We start from the raw sequence: 27,864 nt of genomic DNA, 5'->3' as shown, positions 1-27,864 counted from the left end.
TGGGGGTCTGGGGAATATTTTACATTGAATCCAATGTACAATAGGGTCCCAGGGACCCTATTCACATTTGATTCAATGTAAAAATCGGGTTGGTCGCATCGCATGCGATGCGACCGACGCAATTTTTTCCGACACGACCACCCCGATGCAAATCGGTGTGGCCGTGCTAGGAAACAAGTACTGTTTTTTCTTGGATAACGAGCAGAGTTTTTAGTTTAGTAAAACCTGGGTAACGAGTCGTGGAAATGGCTTTTACCCAGGATTATGGACGGCAGATTGGTGCTGGATGCTGATGTAACCATGTTTAATGACACCCACCGGTTCTGCTGGCCTTTCCTGAGGTTTTATGCTAAACCTCCATTCTCATGCGTGAGGGGATATTCGGCGGGCGTTTGGGCGGGCGCATATATGACACGCAGAGCTACCAATTTTGCAGCTTTGTGTGCCAACCAGAATCGCCCTCTTTATCACGATGCATACACACACACACACACACACACACACACACACACACACACACACACACACACACACACACACACACACACACACACACACACACACATTTTACAAGGCGTGAGTGTGTGCTGGCCATGGCTGGGGTGTATTTGTGCTTTGCATATTGTCACCCGCTCTGTCTGACACTTGTGTTCTGTTCCGCAGGAAACCCCCGGTGCATGTGAAAGTCAACTGCTGGTTCTGTAACCAGAACACCGTGGTACCCTATGGCAATCGCAACTGCTGGGACTGCCCCAACTGTGAACAGTACAATGGCTTCCAGGAGGTAATGCTGCTGTGGAACTACACATCCCAGCATATCACAGTTGTGCTTGCTAAATCTCTCCACAGCAGATGGACTGTCTCACCTAACCGTGTTCTAGATCATCTCTGACCCCCTGGGAACAACAGCCTTATCCATACGTGTCACATAGAGCTTTATATAGTACCGCGTGTTGTGCTCTGATTGGTTACTTGCATGTTCTGTTCCTCGCTGTCTCAGACCTGGTTACTTGTAGTTCCACAGTTGCCCGGAGGCCTCAGGCCGCCTGATCCTGATTCTCAGAACTGATTTTTGATGAATGTTTCTCTGCCTACCTGTAGAATGGTGACTACAACAAGCCAATCCCCGCACAGCACAGCGAGCACCTCAACCACATGGTCTCTGGGGGAAGCATGATCGCAGAAGCCACCAAACCCCAGCAGTGGGTCAACTGCCAGCTACTGCTGTGTAAGAAGTGCAACAATAACCAGAGCACCAAGATAAAGCAACTGGCGTCCTTCTTACCCAGGGACGAGGTGAGTACAGTGACCTACTGAGGGGTTGTAGGGGGCCTCTAGGACCAGTGCTGGCTGTAATCCCTGTCTGCCCTGGATTGGAGGGTTGCAGCTATGCAGCCAGACATCAGATACCTCTAGTATAAGGAAGGGGGGATCTGTGCTAGACGTTCCTCTGCTCTGCAGGAAGTAATCCTAAGTAACGCCAGGACTCGGGAACCTGCAGACATCAGATACCTCTAGTATACGGAAGGGGGGATCTGTGCTAGACGTTCCTCTGCAGGAAGTGATCCTAAGTAACGCCAGGACTCGAGAACCTGCAGACATCAGATACCTCTAGTATACGGAAGGGGGGATCTGTGCTAGACGTTCCTCTGCAGGAAGTGATCCTAAGTAACGCCAGGACTCGAGAACCTGCAGACGTCAGATACCTCTAGTATAAGGAAGGGGGGATCTGTGCTAGACGTTCCTCTGCAGGAAGTGATCCTAAGTAACGCCAGGACTCGAGAACCTGCAGACGTCAGATACCTCTAGTATAAGGAAGGGGGATCTGTGCTAGATGTTCCTCTGCAGGAAGCATAGTTACCTACCCTCCTGCATTCTGCAGGAGACTCCCTGAAATAGCAGCAATCTCCCTCTCTCCCTCATTAGTCTAGCAATCTCCCTCATGTCACCTAGCCCACATTACACGGTTACATTATAGTAACCTCCCCTCCTGCATTCTGCAGGAGACTCCCTGACATAGCAGCAATCTCCCTCATAAGTCTAGCAATCTCCCTCATTTCTCCTAGTCCACATTATGTAGCTGTTACATTTTGGGGGGGAAAAGGAATGAGACAGATACATTTACATTGAATCATCTGCACCATTTCCCAGCACTATACCAAGTATAGTAGCTCTAACTAACTTCTTTGGGGCTCATCTACATTTCGATATAAGTAATTTTAAAAGGTTCCTCTCAGATGTAGCATTACACACCCACGCTTCTAGGTGCCACGTTCACAATGTCTTTTCACATTCTCACCATATATGGAACTAGACACGCCCTTTGGGTGGAGCATGACACGCCGTCTTAATGGGGCGCTGTGCAAAATTCTATCACCAACTATAATCTCCCTGAAACTAGTTTTCAAAAGTAGGCAAGTATGGCAGGAAGTGATCCTAAGTAACGCCAGGACTCGGGAACCTGCAGACATCAGATACCTCTAGTATAAGGAAGGGGGATCTGTGCTAGACGTTCCTCTGCAGGAAGTGATCCTAAGTAACGCCAGGACTCGGGAACCTGCAGACACGGGATTAGTGCGGGGCTACAGTAGCAGAGGAATGCAAAGCCGAGAGCTGATTTCCTTCTAGATAAACCTTCTCCTTTCCCCTGGGGGTTTCCAGTCCCTAGAATAGTATTCTGTTATCCACAGAGGATATGAACGGTTAAATGTTCTACTGCATCGAGCCCGGAGCTGGCAGCGCAGCAATGATCTGCAACCAGATGTACCAGAGAGGGCCTGATTCTGGTTCACTTGTAAAAGCAAAATCTCTCTCTAATGAACCAAACCATGCTGCACTGCAGGTGGGGCAGCTGTCCAGCTATTTGGCACTACAAGTCCCAGTATACTCTGGTTTCTTGGGGTACTACAACTGTCCTAACTATGTGAATGTATATTTTGTTGCAATGTGTCCTTTGGTCCCTTTATAGTAGAAATAGCTCTCTGTCGCTTGTCGTTTTCTAGGATCGGTACGACGAGGAGATTGAGGTATATAAGCACCACCTGGAGCAGATGTACAAGATGTGCCGCCCTTGTCAGACCGCGGTAGAGTGTTACATCAAGCACCAGAACAGACAGCTCAGGGCCATTCTGCTGAACCATCAGTTCAAGCGCAGAGAGCTGGAGAAAGGTTACGTACAGGTGGGTACTCTGCTTGGATTGTACAACTGCATCGCTATTGCTGGCCAAATGCTAATGTGTTACCTAGAAGACTGCAAGCCTCACACAGATTCTGCAGAGGTCTACCTTTAGCATGGGACAGAGCATGCTGGGTTTATTTAGTTAAACATTGGACATTTTAATTGTATGTAAAAAAAAAAAAAAAAAAAAAAAAGTAAACCTGTATTTTGTGGCCATTTTGGACAATACTTTTTTTTATATGTGCTCCCTGCCAAGCTGTATATAAAATATTTTTTATCAGAGATAACTGAGAGCAGGTTCCATGACCCGGGTAACACTGCACATCTGAAAACTAGATAACCGCCATTCTATGCTTCACTTACTGAGCTTTGTTTTTTGTTTTTAATCCTTTTTGGACACCTAGGTCCGGTGTTTTATCTGTTCTATTAGCTGGACGGAATGACCTACTCCTATTATAATACAAAGCTTCAGTGGACAGTTTAGTAAAACTGCGCTGCCCATTGTACTTCTCTGCTCTGTGTACAACCTGCTTTTACAGACTGGTCTCATCCGCTACATGTCTGTATGTGTAATGGCTTCTTCTGTGTTTCTTTATAGAGTTTTCCAAGTTCCTCCTGCACCCGAGCTCCGGTCACCGTCATTGTCCTGCGCTGCCTCGCTTTCCTCTGCTGTGCGTTCCTGGTCTCCATGATCTGGTTGGGTTCTTCCGACCTCTTCTCTGCTTCCATAAAGGCTTCTCCAAGTTCTCAAGCACAAGCCAGGAACCTGTCCCAGCCGGATGCCCCTGTGCAGTCCTCCCTCATTGAGAAGGTCCTAGATGTTCTGCCAGAGCACACGCTGGAAAGCTTGAATGAAGCTTGGCGTCTTGGGTGGGACCACCAGTTGGCCATGGCGGCCTTTGGGCTCTTGGCTTGTCTCTTTGCCATGCTCATAGGTGGTCGTATTAGGTTCGTACTTCTCAGTGACAGTATTGGATTTTACATGACATCCTTTTTTATTTTTATTTTTTTTTACCTTTTTCAATAACTTTATTTCTCTTTTAGGATGCGTAGGGTTGATGCATTTTCATCTTTCCTGTGGATCCTGGTGATGGGGCTTTATCTGTCTGAGACCTACTTCCTGAAAGAGTCGCCCACCTGGATGGACACCGCTAAGCTTGGTACCACCTCCTTGTGTTGCCTGGTTGGCCTGACCTCTGCGGTGGCTACACGGAAAGCAACGAGTCAGCGGAGACCTCGGCCACGAAGGTCAGAGCAGTGAACCCTGGGACTGGATGGAATATGCTTCCCTATCTCAGCAGTTCATTGTGCATCTCCCTATTTCTTGCCCATCCGTGTCCTCTCGTCCTCTCTGTATTATTGGGTCGCCGGCGGAACCCGCGCACTGCACCATCTGCCAGTACAATGATTCTTGGGGTCATTCCTCCATTAGCACTTCTAGGGCTGTTCTTATTGGCTACATGAAGCCATGGCGGCCAATCCGTAGCCACCGGAAACACTAACGAAGGAGGTCTCATTTCAAGGAATGTTCGTACTCCCAGATGGCTGGAGGAGCTTATTCTAGGACTATAATGCCCTCACTGTGATCTAGTGTTCTAGGCAATCCCTTTTACGTGTAAGGTGGTGAAACCACTGATAACTCATTTACACATTGGACCTTATTCTGGTTGACACGCAGCGATGTGAAGTTCACAGCGCTGTGTGTGTGTTTTTAAGCTCTCCCACCCCCCTTGGCAGCCCAGGGGCGAGCCCCACATCATTCACTGGGTGCTGACCATCGTATGATGTGGAGCGTACGCACAAAACTAAGAGACTCTCATGTCTCGGGCTGGCTGCCCCACGCCCCCCACCTGCACTGTTGTGTGCGAGCACCCGGTGAATACTCTATTGGCCATTGCCGCTCGCACACAGCATATGCGCAGACTAAAAACATTGCGCTCCTGTGCGCATCAACCAGACTCGGGCCCATTGTCTCCGTCGTATCGCTTACATCTGGTTTTATTAAAATGACATTTCTATCATTGGGGGTGATTCAGTTCAGCTTGATGTTACATTACATTGGGGGTGATTCCGTTCAGCTTGATGTTTAATAGCGCCAAGCAGGAGGTCCCAAAGCTGTTATCCCTGAGGATTTCTTCCGCCCCTCCGAGCAGTAATCAGTCTTGTACTGGTACCGGGATGCTGTTTGTGCCACTTTAAAGGCAGCCAGATAACATGGCTGCACACCTGATCTGGCCTCTCCTGACTAAGGCAGAGCGTGACGATGACTGGCCCAGGGGCCTCCATCCTGGCGCTGATTGGAATCATCCCAATTGTGATTAAATGTCCCCTGCGCCATGCAGAGGGGTCCCGTGTCCCCTGTAGGAGCCACTCTGCGCTGTCATGGCGTCTTTTGTGTAGTCATTACTGCGAGGTCTATGACGGATGGGGCTGATTATCGGGCATGCTAGTGTTTGTAGGGGCTGATTATCGGGCATGCTAGTGTTTGTAGGGGCTGATTATCGGGCATGCTAGTGTTTGTAGCGGCTGATTGTCGGGCATGCTAGTGTTTGTAGCAGTGTCTGTTCCTCATGGTTTGAAGCCCCGGCTAGATCTTGTTCTATTGTAGCGATGGCTGTTTATTGGTGCTATATGTAATGAATATGATCTACCGCCACCTTCCTTCCCTATTATATTACGTCCGTTATAAGTTAACGGGATCATATCTGCTATTATTTTGTGTGTTTAATAATAAATCAAGTATTTTATAGTGTGAGCACAAAACCGTTCTAGGTAAGTATTAGACCTTTTATTATAATGTGTTTTATCATAGATGTAGTGGTGTTATTTATTATTCACGTCATTATTTAATCATTGTAAGTAACCGCGGTGTACAGGACATATAACTACGAGGGAGCACGAGTCGTCAGCAGGGGGAGCTGCAAGTGCCGTGATTGGCTCTTTATATGTGCACGTGTTACAGTAACACTAATTCTAAAGTAATGCTCTGCATACATAAAGGGCGGAGCCAATCACGTGGGATCCCACTCAGCACTGTATAGTCACTGCCCGATTTGGGTAGCCTATTTCTCCACGTGCTGCTCAGAGGGGACTATCCCGCACCCCAATGCTCCAGTGCGCTATCCTGCGTGTACCTCTCCCATCTGACCTCATACGGGTGACCTGCAGTGGGGATGCTGGCAGTCAGAATACGACACCGGCATCCTAATGCAGGGAATCCTAACAGGGGTCAGGTACGTATACTTGCCTACCCCTTGCCCAATCCTAACCTGCCCCACTAGTGCCTAAATCTAAGCTTTTATTCCCTGCAGGCCAACCCCCCCCCCCCCCTTTCCTTCGAAGTGCCTAACCCTCCCATCTCACAGCCCAGCCTAACCTACTCTGCATACTTACAATCTGTATTCTGGCAATTGGGGTCAGTCTTCTAGCTGCTAGTTCCATCTGACTCTCGCCATCCCGTCCACTGGCATGCTGAGCGCCCCCCCCCTCTCTAATGCCTCGCTATGCCATCGGTATGCCATCGGTATGATCAGAGAAATTCAATGTGTACCATCTCATGCCCTCGCTTTCATGCTTGGCATTCCACACCACTGGCATCTTGTTTGGAAATCCCATGTTGTATCGGAAAGTGACGATGTAGCAAATGTCTTTTGTTTTGTATAGTACGATGGCTTTCAATCTGTCCGTTTGTCCCCTTCACACATCCGGTGAAATGTAATAGGACGAGAGATTCAGGAAGTGAGAGATTTGGGAATAAATCTCCAGGTTTTTTTTAAAGCGGCAATCATTTACACTGCAAAACCAGTTTGATATGGAAGTGTAAATGATTGCCGCTTTAAAAAAACCTGGAGATTTATTCCCAAATCTCTCACTTTCTGAATCTCTCGTCCTATTACATCTCACCCTGTATGTTTTTTCAGGATTTCCTCAGAGGCCAATAGCTTGTGTACACAGGCTTCCCTCAGAGGTGACCACGCAGTCATGTAATTGTAGGACCGGTTGTTGTGGGACAGACTGGTGCTTGGTATATGTCTCCATGTTGTGGGATATGTACGGGGACAGACTGGTGCTTGGTATATGTCTCCATGTTGTGGGATATGTACGGGGACAGACTGGTGCTTGGTATATGTCTCCATGTTTCACTTGTCATCTGTGTGTGGGGGTATAAAGCGCTGTGATGCTTGTTTAGCAGCATGACTGTAATGTGATGATGTAAGAGTATATACTGCTACACTGTGACATGCTGTCTCTGCTGTGTACCCCCTGGCTGCAGCCCCCATCCCTCCCCTCTCTTCTATGTGAATGCTCTGTACATCCTGCTTATATTGGCAGCTGTTTCTGTTTGAAATAAATGGCCATCGAGCCGATTTCAGCCACTGCGTCCAGTAGCCGTACTTTCATTGCGTATATGTGTGTGGGACTCCAGCACATGCTCCACTGTCACAACCATTACGCACTTCACACCGCAAACTGGGGCCGCTGCTGCTGCATGTCTCCAAGCCTGTCCTCATTCACATACAAGGGGTCACACGTCCTCCTGCAGCTATTGCTACATGTTATTTCCTGCGTTCTGTGCTTTCATCCATGTCTCTTTAACAAATATGAGCCCCAGTATGATATCCCTGCTTCCACTTGTAGATAACTGGGCACCTCTGTGTATTTGTCTCCACAATTACAGAGATGATGGAATCAGAATCATGGAGCCCTTCAGTGACCATCTAGTCCTAAGCAGGGTGATGACTCAGTAGGGATTTGTTACTGCAGGGTTTCCCAAACTCTGTCTTCAAGGCATCCTGAAGCTGTGGACACACGGGGTGATTTCAGCACACATCGCTGAGCGACCATATTGCCAGTGATTTCATGTGCTGTGGGAGATAAATCGCCAGGAGCGCGCTCCCGCTGCCAGCCCTTCATGGTCGCTGGTGCACAATGCACTGTGGTGCCCCACCTGACTACACCTGTGCCCCACCTGACTACACCTGTGCACCAGCGATTTCTAGTCAAAATGAGGTAGAGACAGAATAGATCACAATATTCAGCCAATATATTGCTGAGCGATTTTAAGCCAAAATTGGTCAGCGACCAAATCGCATCGTGTGTACACAGCTTAAGTGTTCGGTTATAAAGCTGTGTACACACGGAGCAATATATTGTATATTGCCAGCGATCATATTGCTCAGTGTCTCGTTATCATCAGCAACAAGAGATGGTCGCAGATGAAAATGTCACACTGCCGGGAGAAGGGGCAGCGGAAGTCGCTGGTTGGAGCGACCATTAGGGGGCTGAAAACGGGAGCGCGCACTCGGCGATTTATCACCGGTGCACACTCCAATCACTGGCAATATGGTCGCTCATTTTGACTAGAGGTCGCTGGTGCACAGGTGTAGTCATGTGCACCAGCGATGTTTAGCCATAATCGGTGGAGCCTGCTCCTGCGACCATGAAGGGCTCCCGGCGATTTATCTCCCACAGCACATGAAATCACTGGCAATATGGTCGCTCAGCAATATCTGCTGAACTCACCCCGTGTGTACACCGCTTTATACCTGGACTGCTAAGGTACCTTGTGGACCAAGTTTGGGAAGCACAGGATTTTAAGGTTTAGCATTTGAGTCTCATGGTTCTCACATGAATTATGATGTGGTGATACTCCTGCCAATAGGAACGTAGCGGAGCTTGATGACTGACTAGATAATGCCACCTGCTGGTTGGTGTATGCCACTGCAGCGTTGTCTGATGTTATCTGTGTGGGATTTCCCTGTAACAAGGAGACTGCACCTTATTCTGGAACAATTCGCTGGGGGACCAGAGATCAAAGGAGCAACCAAAATATTCCCCAAGTGATGGCTGTTGTCTGGAGAAATGGCGGTATGGCTTGTTCCCCTTTCAGAGGCGGTCCTACTGCACGAGGTCCTTCCCTAAGGGTTTAATCCGAAGGTGTAAATTAGGGGGCGTCTGGGGAGTATTGGCACAGAAGAGAATGTGTCAGGCACTGATGCAGGGGGATAATGAGGTGTATGCCCAGGCTGTGGGGCAGAGAGGGAGGGGGGACTGGCTGGCAGTGCCCAGGGTGATTTATAACTGAGCAGTTCGTGGATCGGCACCAAAAATGGCCGACATACTCTAGGTTCACATTAACAGGTCAACATAAAAAGGTCAACACAAGTTTTACATGGAAAAACTTGTGCCAACCACTTTCATGTTCACCTCCTGTCAATGTCGACCATTTTAAGGTGTCGACCGAGTGACCTTGCCTTGGCTCCTGGGATACACGGTAGAGCATCTGTCTGCCTGTCACTTTCTGCATCAGATTCCGCTTATTAGCAGGACGGGTAAATAATTGACTTGGTTTAATTGGAGATGATCTATAAAGAGGGGTCATGGGACCTGGGGTATTCTATTTGCATATGGGGGGGGGGATTGAGGTTGGTTTGCAAAAGCAAATTCCTTCTCTGATGGACAAAACCATGTGCACTGCAGGTGGGGCAGATGTAACATGTGCAGAGAGAGTTACATTTGGGTGGGGTGTGATCATGAACTATAATCTAAATTGCGGTGTAAAAATAAAGCAGCCAGTATTTACCCTGCACAGAAACAAAATAACTCCCCCCCCCCCCCCCCCCCCCCCCCCCCAAACAACTCCCTCACCTGTTACATCTGCCCCACCTGCACTGCAGCATGGTTTTATCCATTAAAGAAGAAGAATGCTTTTGCCAACCAACCTGAATCACCCCCATGGTTGCAGGCTGTAATAATTTGCTCGTACTATTACCCAGCATGCATTGCCAGTAACGGCTATATAATCATTGCACAACCTGCTACCCTCCAATGGCTGCCTGCACAGAATACAAGTGCATGCTCAAATCTTGCTCTCTACAGGAATCCTGGGTGTGCAGGACAGTGTAATCTGGGTCGCAGGGGTTCTCCTAGCGGGTTATATAGGGTAATGGTCATGTTCTTCTGCAGGAATAGATGCTGCTCAGTCACTGTGTACTGACCCCAGTGACCTCCTCACGCCGAGCACAGTTCCTGCTGCGTCTGATATGGTTCTGTGCACCTATGTGTGCGATGCCGTTTGTTGTCAGGGACAAGGTCTCGGGTGTGTTGCTATGGGATACTACCCTAACAAAGCCGGTGCTGTGGCTGTTTCCTGGGTCACTTACATACAGGGTCTGCTAATCCTGCACAGCTGCTGCCATCAGCTGCCCGTGTGTCTGGATCCATAGACAGCAGACAGACGGCCTCTCCCAGCATTGTCCCCAGTCTCCTGCTGTCCAGTTGCTGGAAACAGGTGCAATGTGGGAGACACTGGTGGCTGTGTTATTCTCAGGACATGTAACAGAGCCTGGGCTTATACATTGTAATAATCAGATGCTTACTGACACAAGACTGCCGTCCTATAATGTAGCCATCTTCTACATAGGTGACAAACGCCCCCACCACCTAGCTCTCTGCACATGTTACATCTGCCCCCCTGCAGCACAGCATGGTGTTACCCAAGTGCTCAGTTACTAGCTGCAACTGCACGTAGCACACACCTAACTCTGCACATGTTACATCTGCCCCGCTGCAGCACAGCATGGTGTTACCCAAGTGCTCAGTTACTAGCTGCAACTGCAGGTAGCACACACCTAACTCTGCACATGTTACATATGCCCGCCTGCAGTGCAGCATGGTGTTACCCAGATGCTCAGTTTCCATTTAGTTAATTTGAACCCAGCTCCGGTTGAGGCAACATTCCGTTGCTTGTGGAATAGGAGACCAAGTCCTGTCCCCCTAGTGTGACTGCCCAATAGAGGAGCTGCTGGTGAGTCATGTGACGTAACACGCAGGCTTTGGGGCAGATGTATCAAGCCTGTGGAAGTGATAAACGGTAGAGTGATAACACAGCAGCCACTTGGCTCCTAACTGTCAATCAACATGCTGGGTTTGAGAAATGACAGTTAGGCGCTGATTGGCTGATGTGTTATCACATTTTCCCGGCCTAATGCATCTGCCCCTTTGTGACCAGATACATGGGCGTTGGACCTGAAGGCCTATTCACCACGCTCGGGAAGGTTAGCGGCTGCTGCGCCATCTGTCACTATGATATTTATCTGGCGGCAGATGTGCGCCACCTGCGGACTAGGCATATTAATGGGTGTATCATGTCAGTGCCACGTTCTGCCACGCGGGCTTGCCCATTGTATAACATTGCTGCCCAGATGCTGGAACCGGAGCTGGCCTGGTGCAGGCTTTGGTGGAGTTTCCCTGTTACTGCTATTAGGAGCCTAAACGTCATGTAGTGCAGGGTTTACCCGCCCTGTACCCGCCCTCTGCCCTGTACCCGCCGTCTGCCCTGTACGCTAATGCCTCTCTGGTGCAGGTGTAATCTACCCCTCAGTAATCTCTCATGTCCTCCGGCTGCGGTGATGTAACCTGTGGGGACACGCGGCATACCACCCTGTACCCGCCGTCTGCCCTGTACACTAATGCCTCTCTGGTGCAGGTGTAATCTACCCTCTCAGTAATCTCTCATGTCCTCCGGCTGCGGTGATGTAACCTGTGGGGACACGCGGCATACCACCCTGTACCCGCCCTCTGCCCTGTACCTGCCCTGTACACTAATTCCTCTCTGGTGCAGGTGTAATCTACCCCCTCAGTAATCTCTCATGTCCTCCGGCTGCAGTGATGTAACCTGTGGGGACACGCGGCATACCACCCTGTACCCGCCCTCTGCCCTGTACACTAATGCCTCTCTGGTGCAGGTGTAATCTACCCCCTCAGTAATCTCTCATGTCCTCAGGCTGTGGTGATGTAACCTGTGGGGACACGCGGCATACCACCCTGTACCCGCCCTCTGCCCTGTACACTAATGCCTCTCTGGTGCAGGTGTAATCTACCCCCTCAGTAATCTCTCATGTCCTCAGGCTGCGGTGATGTAACCTATGGGGACACGCGGCATACCACCCTGTACCCGCCCTCTGCCCTGTACACTAATGCCTCTCTGGTGCAGGTGTAATCTACCCCCTCAGTAATCTCTCATGTCCTCAGGCTGCGGTGATGTAACCTGTGGGGACACGTGGCATACCACCCTGTGCCCGCCCCCTGCCCTGTACACTAATTCCTCTCTGGTGCAGGTATAATCTACCCCCTCAGCAATCTCTCATGTCCTCCGGCTGCGGTGATGTAACCTGTGGGGCCACGCGGCATACCACCCTGTACCCTCCCTCTGCCCTGTACACTAATGCCTCTCTGGTGCAGGTGTAATCTACCCCCTCAGCAATCTCTCATGTCCTCCGGCTGCGGTGATGTAACCTGTGGGGACACGCGGCATACCACCCTGTACCCGCCCCCTGCCCTGTACACTAATGCCTCTCTGGTGCAGGTGTTATCTACCCCCTCAGTAATCTCTCATGTCCTCCGGCTGCGGTGATGTAACCTGTGGGGACACGTGGCATACCACCCTGTGCCCGCCCCCTGCCCTGTACACTAATGCCTCTCTGGTGCAGGTGTAATCTACCCCCTCAGTAATCTCTCATGTCCTCCGGCTGCGGTGATGTAACCTGTGGGGACACACCACCCTGTACCCGCCCTCTGCCCTGTACCTGCCCCCTGCCCTGTACACTAATTCCTCTCTGGTGCAGGTGTAATCTACCCCCTCAGTAATCTCTCATGTCCTCAGGCTGTAGTTATGTAACCTGTGGGGCCACGCGGCATACCACCCTGTACCCGCCCTCTGCCCTGTACAATAATGCCTCTGGTGCAGGTGTAATCTACCCCCTCAGTAATATTGCATGTCCTCCGGCTGCGGTGATGTAACCTGTGGGGACACGCGGCTCCACAAATACCGTAAACCTAAGAATCCTCATCCTCCTCCTCCCAATTAATTTGCATACATGGGAGGTGGGTGGGGAACAGGCCTGCGGGCCATCATATCTCTTCTCGCTGATTCCTATGGAGCATGACAGTCGGACAGGAAAGCAGATGCTGTTGTGTGTTGCATCTTAGTAAATAGCCCCATTATAAGTGAGGCTGGTTATGTACCAGCAATGATGGGGGAAATTTACTAAAGGAAATTTGTAAAAAAAATAGGTGTATTTGTATCCAGAAATACACTCATTTTTGACATTTATTATGCCGAAAATATTTCAATTCATATTGATAGCACATCAATATAAATACGAATTGCCGTATTTTCGGGATAGTAAATGTCAAAAATGAGTGTATTTCTGGATACAAATACACCTATTTTTTACAAATTTCCTTAAGTAAATTTCCTCTGTAATATCAGTGTGTTGGTCAGATTGCAGCACACCGCATTATTATATATTATATTAATATGCTACAGTCTGGAAATGAGGCATTAGCGGCCCTGTATGATCTGTCCTCACCCCCTCCTCCCCTTGGTGGGGAGATTGCTGTACCTGTCCTGTTGTTCAGCTGCCTCCTCCCTCCTCCTACAGGTGCCTCTACGGTGAGCCGGCTTGTCCATTTGGAAGCATGACCGGCAGTGTGGTTCTCCCAGACCTGCCCACGCCGTTCCTCTCCACGCCTCCGGGGCTGCTCCAGCTGCTAAACCAGCAGGCGTGTCGCTCTCATCGCAAAGTCTCTCCTTCCTCCCTGCCTGGGCGTCTGAACCGTGCCCTCTCGCTGGGCACCATCCCGTCACTGGCTCGGGCAGGTATGACATTCGCTTATCTGTGATTAATGGTTACGGCGCTGCCCTTCTTGCGCAGATTATTATATAGTTAAGTGCACGCAGTGGCGCAGATAAGTGTAAATAAAGTATGTGGTTTCTCATTGGCTCAGAGATTTGTCACTGGTGAGTGCTGCAGTGTGACTCGCACAATGATCCTGTAGGCCTCTGTCCTCGTGATTGGTAATCTGGTATGTATAAATCTTCCAGATATCCAACCGCGATAGTGATATGTACTGAGGCTGACCTGACGCCCACACAACAGCAAGGGCCTGGAATGGGCTTCCGGTGACTGGTCTCTATCCTGAAGCCTCATCCGAATGTGATCTTGTGTCTTGTAGATTCGGGGTACCTGTTCAGCGGCAGCCGCCCGGCTTCTCGGTCCTCCGCTCACAAAGAGTCACCGGGATCAGGTGAGACCCTAAAGCTGTACTAGGGGTGGTGTGATACCTGTGCTTAGAACCATCCCATTTCTTATCCATTTGGCTCATGTGTTTTGCGATCTGTACATCATGATGAGCGTCTAACTCTCTCTGTAACCTTATTACTGGATGTACCATGACTCTCTCTGCTCTCTCTCACCCTCCTTCTCTTGCAGATTATTTTTCCCTGCTGTCTGGAAGCCGGGCTGCCTCCCCCCTCCCGTCACCCACTCCATCAGTGGCGGGCTCTGCCGAATCCAGCTGCGGATCCCTGCTCCACCGCCGTCCGTTGATCAGCCCTGCCCGCCTCAACCTGCAGGGTCAAAAGCTGGGCCTCTCCCCTACCCAGCTGGATAGAACACACAACCCCCACTGCATGGATGACCTGTACCAACCTGACAGCAGCCTGTGCCCGCAGGAGTTCTCGCCATTCCTGGCCAAGCCTCACAGTCAGTATCCGTTCCCTGTCATTTGTCCAAAGGCTGCTGCTAATTCTGCAGTTACATCTGGTCTGATAATTGGCTTGCATTGTTTAATTGGGACTATGGCATAGAGGGGTGGTGTGATAGACGTGTGTGTGTGTGTGTGTGTGTGTGTGTGTGTGTGTGTGTGTGTGTGTGTGGTTTCCCTTAGTACGTAATAATTGGCAGCATTAGTAGAGACCTTTCGTGCTCTGATTGTTATGGTCAGCGGCACTGGCATTTTCCAGCAGGGGGGGTGAATGACACAGTATAACAGTCCAGCAGTCAGCAACCATGAACGTTCTGTTAGTATTCTTGTAGCGGAGCATTGTAAGACGGCCGCAGCCTTCCCTGTGATTCCATGCCCCATTGCCCCCAGAGCTTCCTTTCCCAGCTCCAGAACACTTGACTGCCCCTTGTCTTCCGCCAGGTTGTCCATGTTGGATCACTGCCTGCAGATCGTTACTATAAACTGGCCGTAAATAATCTAAAAGTAAACTGAGAGGTGTTGGAGGGTTACAAGTGAGGTGCCATCTAGTTGGTAGACTGGCAGCTTTCAGACACTTTTATTGCGCCACCTCCTGGGCACCGTAGTGCAGTACAGGCTGGAGTTAGAGATGCAGTAGGTCCCGCTGTATGATCTAAGGTTGTGGGTGATGAGAAGCCTTAGCCGCTCAGGGATGAATGTACACCACATTGCCTGACATGCATCCTGTAACCTGCTTCTACAGAGAACACACAGCCGCTGGTGGAAGCTGGGAGCGTGTCCAGTAACACCACACTCAGGGAGGAGAGGAACTCGTCCCATTCCTCCGCCTGTCAGGTGGACACCACCACCGCCTTCCTCGACTCTCCGCCTGGCTGGAAAGGTGAGCTGTCTACCCCAATACGCACAATGATTATATGTATGGGGGGACTATTGTGCAAATATATGTATGGGGGGGGACTATTGTGCAATTATATGTATGGGGGGGACTATTGTGCAATTATATGTATGGGGGGGACTATTGTGCAATTATATGTATGGGGGGGACTATTGTGCAGTTATATGTATGGGGGGGACTATTGTGCAATTATATGTATGGGGGGAGACTATTGTGCAATTATATGTATGGGGGGGGCTATTGTGCAATTATATGTATGGGGGGAGACTATTGTGCAATTATATGTATGGGGGGGACTATTGTGCAACTATATGTATGGGGGGGACTATTGTGCAATTATATGTATGGGGGGAGACTATTGTGCAATTATATGTATGGGGGGGACTATTGTGCAATTATATGTATGGGGGGAGACTATTGTGCAATTATATGTATGGGGGGGACTATTGTGCAACTATATGTATGGGGGGAGACTATGTGCAGTTGGTTTACTGCAGACAGATAATGCATGTCTTGTCTGTAGTCTTTAATATGCAATATCACAAATTAACCCTTTGAGTGCCAACATCTGTGAGCGATGTACAAAATAACAATGGCAGCGTCACACATTTCTTATATCAATTCAAATAAAACTTGTAAAAAATTATATTCCCTATATAAGGTGACATCACCGGTCATTAGGATGTATACAGATTATATTCCCTATATAAGGTGACATCACAGGTCATTAGGATGTATACAGATTATATTCCCTATATAAGGTGACATCACAGGTCATTATGATGTATACAGGTTATATTCCCTATATAAAGTGACATCACAGGTCATTAGGATGTATATAGATTATATTTCCTATATAAAGTGACATTACTGGTCATTATGGTGAATACAGATTATATTCCCTATATAAAGTGACATCACAGGTCCTTAGGATGTATATAGATTATATTTCCTATATAAAGTGACATTACCGGTCATTATGATGGATACAGATTATATTCCCTATATAAAGTGACATTACCGGTCATTAGGATGGATACAGATTATATTTCCTATATAAAGTGACATCACAGGTCATTATGATGTATACAGATTATATTCCCTATATAAGGTGACATCACCGATCATTATGATGTATACAGATTATATTTCCTATATAAAGTGACATCACAGGTCATTATGGTGTATACAGATTATATTCCCTATATAAGGTGACATCACAGGTCATTATGATGTATACAGATTATATTCCCTATATAAGGTGACATTACCGGTCATTATGATGTATACAGATTATATTCCCTATATATAAGGTGACATCACAGGTCATTAGGATGTATACAGATTATATTCCCTATATAAAGTGACATTACCGGTCATTATGATGTATATAGATTATATTTCCTACATAAGGTGACATTACCGGTCATTATGATGTATACAGATTATATTCCCTATATAAGGTGACATCACAGGTCATTATGATGTATACAGATTATATTCCCTATATAAAGTGACATCACAGGTCATTATGATGTATACAGATTATATTTCCTATATAAAGTGACATCACCGGTCATTATGATGGATACAGATTATATTCCCTATATAAGGTGACATCACCTGTCATTATGATGTATACAGGTTATATTCCCTATATAAGGTGACATCACAGGTCATTATGATGGATACAGATTATATTCCCTATATAAGGTGACATCACCGGTCATTATGATGTATACAGATTATATTCCCTATATAAGGTGACATCACCGGTCATTATGGTGTATACAGATTATATTCCCTATAAAGTGACATTACCGGTCATTATGATGTATACAGATTGTATTTCCTATATAAGGTGACATCACCGGTCATTTTGATGAATACAGATTATATTCCCTATATAATGTGACATTACCGGTCATTATGGTGGATACAGATTATATTCCCTATATAAAGTGACATTACCGGACATTATGGTGGATACAGATTATATTCCCTATATAAGGTGACATCACAGGTCATTATGATATATACAGATTATATTCCCTATATAAGGTGACATCACTGGTCGTTATGATGAATACAGATTATATTCCCTATATAAGGTGACATTACCGGTCATTATGATGGATACAGATTATATTCCCTATATAAGGTGACATCACCGGTCATTATGAGGTATATAGATTATATTCCCTATATAAAGTGACATCACCGGTCATTATGAGGTATATAGATTATATTTCCTATATAAGGTGACATTACCGGTCATTATGATGGATACAGATTATATTCCCTATATAAGGTGACATTACCGGTCATTATGATGTATACAGATTATATTTCCTATATAAGGTGACATTACCGGTCATTATGATGGATACAGATTATATTCCCTATATAAGGTGACATCACCGGTCATTATGATGGATACAGATTATATTCCCTATATAAAGGGACATTACCGGTCATTATGATGGATACAGATTATATTCCCTATATAAGGTGACATCACCGGTCATTATGATGTATACAGATTATATTTCCTATATAAGGTGACATCACCGGTCATTATGATGGATACAGGTTATATTCCCTATATAAGGTGACATTACCGGTCATTATGATGTATACAGATTATATTCCCTATATAAGGTGACATTACCGGTCATTATGATGTATACAGATTATATTCCCTATATAAAGTGACATCACCGGTCATTATGATGTATACAGATTATATTCCCTATATAAGGTGACATTACCGGTCATTATGATGTATACAGATTATATTCCCTATATAAGGTGACATTACCGGTCATTATGATGTATACAGATTATATTCCCTATATAAGGTGACATCACAGGTCATTATGATGGATACAGGTTATATTCCCTATATCAGGTGACATTACCGGTCATTATGATGGATACAGATTATATTCCCTATATCAGGTGACATTACCGGTCATTATGATGTATACAGGTTATATTCCCTATATCAGGTGACATTACGGTCATTATGATGTATACAGATTATATTCCCTATATAAGGTGACATCACCGGTCATTATGATGTATACAGATTATATTTCCTATATAAGGTGACATCACCGGTCATTATGATGGATACAGGTTATATTCCCTATATAAGGTGACATTACCGGTCATTATGATGTATACAGATTATATTCCCTATATAAGGTGACATTACCGGTCATTATGATGTATACAGATTATATTCCCTATATAAAGTGACATTACCGGTCATTATGATGGATACAGATTATATTCCCTATATAACGTGACATCACAGGTCATTAGGATGTATACAGATTATATTTCCTATATAAGGTGACATTACCGGTCATTATGATGGATACAGATTATATTCCCTATATAAAGTGACATTACCGGTCATTATGATGGGTACAGATTATATTCCCTATATAAGGTGACATTACCGGTCATTATGGTGGATACAGATTATATTCCCTATATAAGGTGACATTACCGGTCATTATGATGTATACAGATTATATTCCCTATATAAAGTGACATCACCGGTCATTATGATGTATACAGATTATATTCCCTATATAAGGTGACATTACCGGTCATTATGATGTATACAGATTATATTCCCTATATAAGGTGACATTACCGGTCATTATGATGTATACAGATTATATTCCCTATATAAGGTGACATTACCGGTCATTATGATGTATACAGATTATATTCCCTATATAAAGTGACATTACCGGTCATTATGATGGATACAGATTATATTCCCTATATAACGTGACATCACAGGTCATTAGGATGTATACAGATTATATTTCCTATATAAGGTGACATTACCGGTCATTATGATGGATACAGATTATATTCCCTATATAAAGTGACATTACCGGTCATTATGATGGGTACAGATTATATTCCCTATATAAGGTGACATTACCGGTCATTATGATGGGTACAGATTATATTCCCTATATAAGGTGACATTACCGGTCATTATGGTGGATACAGATTATATTCCCTATATAAGGTGACATTACCGGTCATTATGATGTATACAGATTATATTCCCTATATAAAGTGACATCACCGGTCATTATGATGTATACAGATTATATTCCCTATATAAGGTGACATTACCGGTCATTATGATGTATACAGATTATATTCCCTATATAAGGTGACATTACCGGTCATTATGATGTATACAGATTATATTCCCTATATAAGGTGACATCACAGGTCATTATGATGGATACAGGTTATATTCCCTATATCAGGTGACATTACCGGTCATTATGATGGATACAGATTATATTCCCTATATCAGGTGACATTACCGGTCATTATGATGTATACAGGTTATATTCCCTATATCAGGTGACATTACCGGTCATTATGATGTATACAGATTATATTCCCTATATAAGGTGACATCACCGGTCATTATGATGTATACAGATTATATTTCCTATATAAGGTGACATCACCGGTCATTATGATGGATACAGGTTATATTCCCTATATAAGGTGACATTACCGGTCATTATGATGTATACAGATTATATTCCCTATATAAGGTGACATTACCGGTCATTATGATGTATACAGATTATATTCCCTATATAAAGTGACATTACCGGTCATTATGATGGATACAGATTATATTCCCTATATAACGTGACATCACAGGTCATTAGGATGTATACAGATTATATTTCCTATATAAGGTGACATTACCGGTCATTATGATGGATACAGATTATATTCCCTATATAAAGTGACATTACCGGTCATTATGATGGGTACAGATTATATTCCCTATATAAGGTGACATTACCGGTCATTATGATGGGTACAGATTATATTCCCTATATAAGGTGACATTACCGGTCATTATGGTGGATACAGATTATATTCCCTATATAAGGTGACATTACCGGTCATTATGATGTATACAGATTATATTCCCTATATAAAGTGACATCACCGGTCATTATGATGTATACAGATTATATTCCCTATATAAGGTGACATTACCTGTCATTATGATGTATACAGATTATATTCCCTATATCAGGTGACATTACCGGTCATTATGATGTATACAGATTATATTCCCTATATAAGGTGACATTACCGGTCATTATGATGTATACAGATTATATTCCCTATATAAAGTGACATCACCGGTCATTATGATGTATACAGATTATATTCCCTATATAAGGTGACATTACCGGTCATTATGATGTATACAGATTATATTCCCTATATAAGGTGACATTACCGGTCATTATGATGTATACAGATTATATTCCCTATATAAGGTGACATCACAGGTCATTATGATGGATACAGGTTATATTCCCTATATCAGGTGACATTACCGGTCATTATGATGGATACAGATTATATTCCCTATATCAGGTGACATTACCGGTCATTATGATGTATACAGGTTATATTCCCTATATCAGGTGACATTACCGGTCATTATGATGTATACAGATTATATTCCCTATATAAGGTGACATCACCGGTCATTATGATGTATACAGATTATATTTCCTATATAAGGTGACATCACCGGTCATTATGATGGATACAGGTTATATTCCCTATATAAGGTGACATTACCGGTCATTATGATGTATACAGATTATATTCCCTATATAAGGTGACATTACCGGTCATTATGATGTATACAGATTATATTCCCTATATAAAGTGACATTACCGGTCATTAGGATGTATACAGATTATATTTCCTATATAAAGTGACATTACCGGTCATTATGATGGATACAGATTATATTCCCTATATAAAGTGACATTACCGGTCATTATGATGGGTACAGATTATATTCCCTATATAAGGTGACATTACCGGTCATTAGGATGTATACAGATTATATTCCCTATATAAGGTGACATTACCGGTCATTATGATGGGTACAGATTATATTCCCTATATAAGGTGACATTACCGGTCATTATGGTGGATACAGATTATATTCCCTATATAAGGTGACATTACCGGTCATTATGATGTATACAGATTATATTCCCTATATAAAGTGACATCACCGGTCATTATGATGTATACAGATTATATTCCCTATATAAGGTGACATTACCGGTCATTATGATGTATACAGATTATATTCCCTATATCAGGTGACATTACCGGTCATTATGATGTATACAGATTATATTCCCTATATAAGGTGACATCACCGGTCATTATGGTGGATAACAATGTTTGCTTGGCACTCAAATGGGTTAATCTATACAAATCATCCTGCACATAAGTAGCAGCCTGTGAGGTCCAACTCCAGAAACCAACGCCAGCTCAGTATGGGGGGGGGGCAAGCAGGGATGAAAAAGGGGCGGAGCCACGGCTGTTATGAGCAGTTTAGGGGCGTGGCTAGCGCAATTGCGTCATTTTAGCCACGCTCCCACCGTGCAATGCCGGTATTTTATGCATAGCACTGCGGGGAGCAGGTTTTAAGTGACACGATCGCATCATTTGACCCACGGAACCCCCCACGGAGATGCAGGACAATGCGGGAGGGTTGCCGTCCTTTCCGGGGGGCCGGGACGGGGACCCGATTTCCGGGATCCTCCCGGCCATTCCGGGAGGGTAGGCAACCCTGGTATAATACACCCTATACAGACATAGGACACTACACCCCAACATGTCCTGACCGCCGGCCATAATACATCTATTACACCCTATACAGACATAGAACACTACACCCCAACATGTCCTGACCGCTGGCCATAATACATCTATTACACCCTATACAGACATAGGACACTACACCCCAACATGTCCTGACCGCCGGCCATAATACATCTATTACACCCTATACAGACATAGGACACTACACCCCAACATGTCCTGACCGCCGGCCATAATACATCTATTACACCCTATACAGACATAGGACACTACACCCCAACATAACCTGACCACCGACCATAATACATCTATTACACCCTACACAGACATAGGACACTACACCCCAACATGTCCTGACCGCCAGCCATAATACATCTATTACACCCTATACAGACATAGGACACTACTTCCCAACATGTCCTGACCACTGGCCATAATACATCTATTACACCCTATACAGACAGAGGACACTACACCCCCAACATGTCCTGACCACTGACCATAATACATCTATTACACCCTATACAGACATAGGACACTACACCCCAACATGTCCTGACCACTGGCCATAATACATCTATTACACCATATACAGACATAGGACACTACACCCCAACATGTCCTGACCGCTGGCCATAATACATCTATTACACCCTATACAGACATAGGACACTACACCCCAACATGTCCTGACCGCTGGCCATAATACATCTATTACACCCTACACAGACATAGGACACTACACCCCAACATGTCCTGACCGCTGGCCATAATACATCTATTACACCCTATACAGACATAGGACACTACACCCCAACATGTCCTGACCGCCGGCCATAATACATCTATTACACCCTATACAGACATAGGACACTACACCCCAACATGTCCTGACCGCTGGCCATAATACATCTATTACACCCTATACAGACATAGGACACTACACCCCAACATGTCCTGACCGCCGGCCATAATACATCTATTACACCATATACAGACATAGGACACTACACCCCCAACATGTCCTGACCGCTGGCCATAATACATCTATTACACCCTATACAGACATAGGACACTACACCCCCAACATGTCCTGACCGCTGACCATAATACATCTATTACACCCTATACAGACATAGGACACTACACCCCCAACATGACCTGACCGCTGACCATAATACATCTATTACACCCTATACAGACATAGGACACTACACCCCAACATGTCCTGACCGTCGGCCATAATACATCTATTACACCATATACAGACATAGGACACTACACCCCAACATGTCCTGATCGCTGGTCATAATACATCTATTACACCCTATACAGACATAGGACACTACACCCCAACATGACCTGACCGCCGACCATAATACATCTATTACACCCTATACAGACATAGGACACTACACCCCCAACATGTCCTGACCGCTGACCACAATACATCTATTACACCCTATACAGACATAGGACACTACACCCCAACATGTCCTGACCGCTGGCCATAATACATCTATTACACCCTATACAGACATAGGACACTACACCCCCAACATGTCCTGACCACTGACCATAATACATCTATTACACCCTATACAGACATAGGACACTACACCCCAACATGTCCTGACCACTGACCATAATACATCTATTACACCCTATACAGACATAGGACACTACACCCCAACATGTCCTGACCGCCGGCCATAATACATCTATTACACCCTATACAGACATAGGACACTACACCCCAACATGTCCTGACCGCCGGCCATAATACATCTATTACACCCCATACAGACATAGGACACTACACCCCAACATGTCCTGACCGCCGGCCATAATACATCTATTACACCCTATACAGACATAGGACACTACACCCCAACATGTCCTGATCGCCGGCCATAATACATCTATTACACCCTATACAGACATAGGACACTACACCCCAACATGTCCTGACCGCTGCCCATAATACATCTATTACACCCTATACAGACATAGGACACTACACCCCAACATGTCCTGACCGCCGGCCATAATACATCTATTACACCCTATACAGACATAGGACACGAAGTAAAAGGTTCACATTAAGTACTTGGGATGATCATTGAAGGTGGGAGCTTTATGGTCCCTGTTTGTGGTCCTTGTGCAGACACAGATGGGCAATAAATGAGATGTATTCCATTCTGTTTGGGTTCTTTGACCTTATTGATCTGTTGTTGGCATCCACAGATTGGCCATATATAGATATAGATGGATGGATGGATGGATAGATAGATAGATAGATGTGTATCTCTATCATTGGTCTCTGTAGCGCAGTAAGTGCTGATTGTCCTGTACGGTCTCTTGCAGGTTGCGGAAGGATGTCAGTAGGCAGCGGCTGCATGGTGCTAAGCGTTACTATGAACCTCGTATTCGTCACTGTCTACCTGTACCTCACGCTCTCCTGACCTCACTGGTCCTCTTATTACCTCCAGTGAAGCGTCACTTGGTGCTCCTGTATGACACTGCCCATAACTGGTGCTGCCCCCTGGCTGCTGCACAGGCCCCTGCGCCTGGACATCCGTTTCTGTCTCACTGGACTCCTCGGGAGCTTTGCTCTAATGCTGCAGTAATAACGTTTTAGAATTACAAAGCAAGAGAAAGCAAGGACTCATGGGAAACCGAATTCTGCCAACGGGATATCTGTCGGGGGCAAATTTTATTTTTAATCCCGTTAAATTGCAGCCGCCTCTAACTTGTTGGCGCATTGTCCGCTATGTAATATGGAGATTTAGTTGGACATTTTTATGTTTAAAGTGCGCAGTCCTGTCTCCTGTGTGTACGGCGGCGAATCTCCGATCTGTCTGTCATCTGTGTCCTGGTGGATATGTCAATGATCTATGTCTCCATACACTTCAGATTTTTGATGTGTATATATTGTAATTTTCACTGATAAATGGTTATTTTGCAGTGAATTCGAGCCTCTTGTGTTCCTGGCTGAACCGGTCGCTGTGCGATTCTTACACGTTACGCAGGGAAAGTGTACAGTGGCGCTGTACAGTGAGATAGATGGGGGGGGGGGGGCGCTGATCCGAGTATAATACATGATACCGAAGGTTAAGTTGGCCATCCGCAGATGGTCTCGTGATGTCATTGGCATGCAGTGTAACGGTGGTCGCTGCTGCAGGGGACCATGCCATTTGGTGATGGTACAGCAGCGGCAATCCGCACCACCACCGTTGCACTGAAAAGCACATGAGGAGAGAGGGCCCTGCTCGTTACAGCTTACATTCTGTTTCTAGTGAGTGCAATGTGGCATAATTTGACCTGCTCAGTGTAATGTGGCACAATATGAACTGGGGGGCAGTATAGTGTGGCACCATATGATGTGCGGGCCCTATGTAATGTGGCACAATGTGAAGTGCAGACACTGTAATGTGGACGGTGTGGCATAATGTGTACTGGCAAAGCTGGTACAGTGCATACATGACACTGGGGCTCGTGCTCTGGGCATGATATTGGCTCCCGGGACTGCATTGCATTATGGGAGTCAGCACCCGGCCCTGCCCTGTCCTAGGCTGTGGCTACACATTGCATTATGGGAGTCAGCACCCGGCCCTGCCCTGTCCTAGGCTGTGGCTACACATTGCATTATGGGAGTCAGCACCCGGCCCTGCGCTGTCCTAGGCTGTGGCTACACATTGCATTATGGGAGTCAGCACCCGGCCCTGCGCTGTCCTAGGCTGTGGCTACACATTGCATTATGGGAGTCAGCACCCGGCCCTGCCCTGTCCTAGGCTGTGGCTACACATTGCATTATGGGATGCAGCACCCGGCCCTGCGCTGTCCTAGGCTGTGGCTACGCATTGCATTCTGGGAGTCAGCACCCGGCCCTGCGCTGTCCTAGGCTGTGGCTACACATTGCATTATGGGAGTCAGCACCTGGTCCTGCGCTGTCCTAGGCTGTGGCTACACATTGCATTATGGGAGTCAGCACCCGGCCCTGCCCTGTCCTAGGCTGTGGCTACACATTGCATTATGGGATGCAGCACCCGGCCCTGCGCTGTCCTAGGCTGTGGCTACACATTGCATTATGGGAGTCAGCACCCGGCCCTGTGCTGTCCTAGGCTGTGGCTACGCATTGCATTATGGGAGTCAGCACCCGGCCCTGCGCTGTCCTAGGCTGTGGCTACACATTGCATTATGGGAGTCAGCACCCGGCCCTGCGCTGTCCTAGGCTGTGGCTACACATTGCATTATGGGAGTCAGCACCCTGCCCTGCGCTGTCCTAGGCTGTGGCTACACATTGCATTATGGGATGCAGCACCCGGCCTGCGCTGTCCTAGGCTGTGGCTACACATTGCATTATGGGACGCAGCACCCGGGCCTGCGCTGTCCTAGGCTGTGGCTACACATTGCATTATGGGAGTCAGCACCCGGCCCTGCGCTGTCCTAGGCTGTGGCTACACATTGCATTATGGGATGCAGCACCCGGCCCTGCGCTGTCCTAGGCTGTGGCTACGCATTGCATTATGGGATGCATCACCCGGCCCTGCGCTGTCCTAGGCTGTGGGTACACATTGCATTATGGGAGTCAGCACCCGGCCCTGCGCTGTCCTAGGCTGTGGCTACACATTGCATTATGGGATGCATCACACGGCCCTGCGCTGTCCTAGGCTGTGGCTACACATTGCATTCTGGGATGCATCACACGGCCCTGCGCTGTCCTAGGCTGTGGCTACACATTGCATTCTGGGAGTCAGCACCCGGCCCTGCGCTGTCCTAGGCTGTGGCTACACATTGCATTATGGGATGCAGCACCCGGCCCTGCGCTGTCCTAGGCTGTGGCTACGCATTGCATTATGGGAGTCAGCACCCGGCCCTGCGCTGTCCTAGGCTGTGGCTACGCATTGCATTATGGGAGTCAGCACCCGGCCCTGCGCTGTCCTAGGCTGTGGCTACGCATTGCATTCTGGGAGTCAGCACCCGGCCCTGCGCTGTCCTAGGCTGTGGCTACACATTGCATTATGGGAGTCAGCACCCGGCCCTGCGCTGTCCTAGGCTGTGGCTACACATTGCATTATGGGATGCAGCACCCGGCCCTGCGCTGTCCTAGGCTGTGGCTACGCATTGCATTATGGGAGTCAGCACCCGGCCCTGCCCTGTCCTAGGCTGTGGCTACACATTGCATTATGGGATGCAGCACCCAGCCCTGCGCTGTCCTAGGCTGTGGCTACACATTGCATTATGGGAGTCAGCACCCGGCCCTGCGCTGTCCTAGGCTGTGGCTACGAATTGCATTATGGGAGTCAGCACCCGGCCCTGCGCTGTCCTAGGCTGTGGGTACACATTGCATTATGGGAGTCAGCACCCGGCCCTGCGCTGTCCTAGGCTGTGGCTACACATTGCATTATGGGATGCATCACACGGCCCTGCGCTGTCCTAGGCTGTGGCTACACATTGCATTATGGGAGTCAGCACCCGGCCCTGCGCTGTCCTAGGCTGTGGCTACGCATTGCATTATGG

General features: G+C 46.7%; 1 protein-coding gene across 2 annotated transcripts in view; it reads left to right on the top strand.

Moving 5' to 3' along the window:
* Positions 1–25,888, top strand: part of TMEM201 (transmembrane protein 201) — a 31,346-nt gene extending 5,458 nt beyond the window's left edge. The window contains exons 3-12 of one of the 2 annotated variants that reach the window (XM_083163505.1): positions 664–784; positions 1,102–1,296; positions 3,003–3,179; positions 3,777–4,126; positions 4,223–4,426; positions 13,624–13,841; positions 14,198–14,269; positions 14,455–14,727; positions 15,471–15,608; positions 24,709–25,888. In XM_083163505.1, coding sequence (XP_083019631.1) covers positions 1,156–1,296; positions 3,003–3,179; positions 3,777–4,126; positions 4,223–4,426; positions 13,624–13,841; positions 14,198–14,269; positions 14,455–14,727; positions 15,471–15,608; positions 24,709–24,806 — 1,671 coding nt within the window. In that variant the 5' untranslated portion in view covers positions 664–784; positions 1,102–1,155 and the 3' untranslated portion in view covers positions 24,807–25,888. The remainder of the gene's footprint in view (positions 1–663; positions 785–1,101; positions 1,297–3,002; positions 3,180–3,776; positions 4,127–4,222; positions 4,427–13,623; positions 13,842–14,197; positions 14,270–14,454; positions 14,728–15,470; positions 15,609–24,708) is intronic. The other variant, XM_083163504.1, reaches the window with a different exon arrangement.
* The last annotated feature ends 1,976 nt before the right edge of the window (positions 25,889–27,864 follow it).

This window comes from Crinia signifera, chromosome 19, assembly GCF_055691185.1.
Source record: "Crinia signifera chromosome 19, ASM5569118v1, whole genome shotgun sequence".
Taxonomy (NCBI): Eukaryota; Metazoa; Chordata; class Amphibia; order Anura; family Myobatrachidae; genus Crinia; species Crinia signifera.
This window is presented reverse-complemented; position numbering and strand designations above follow the sequence as displayed.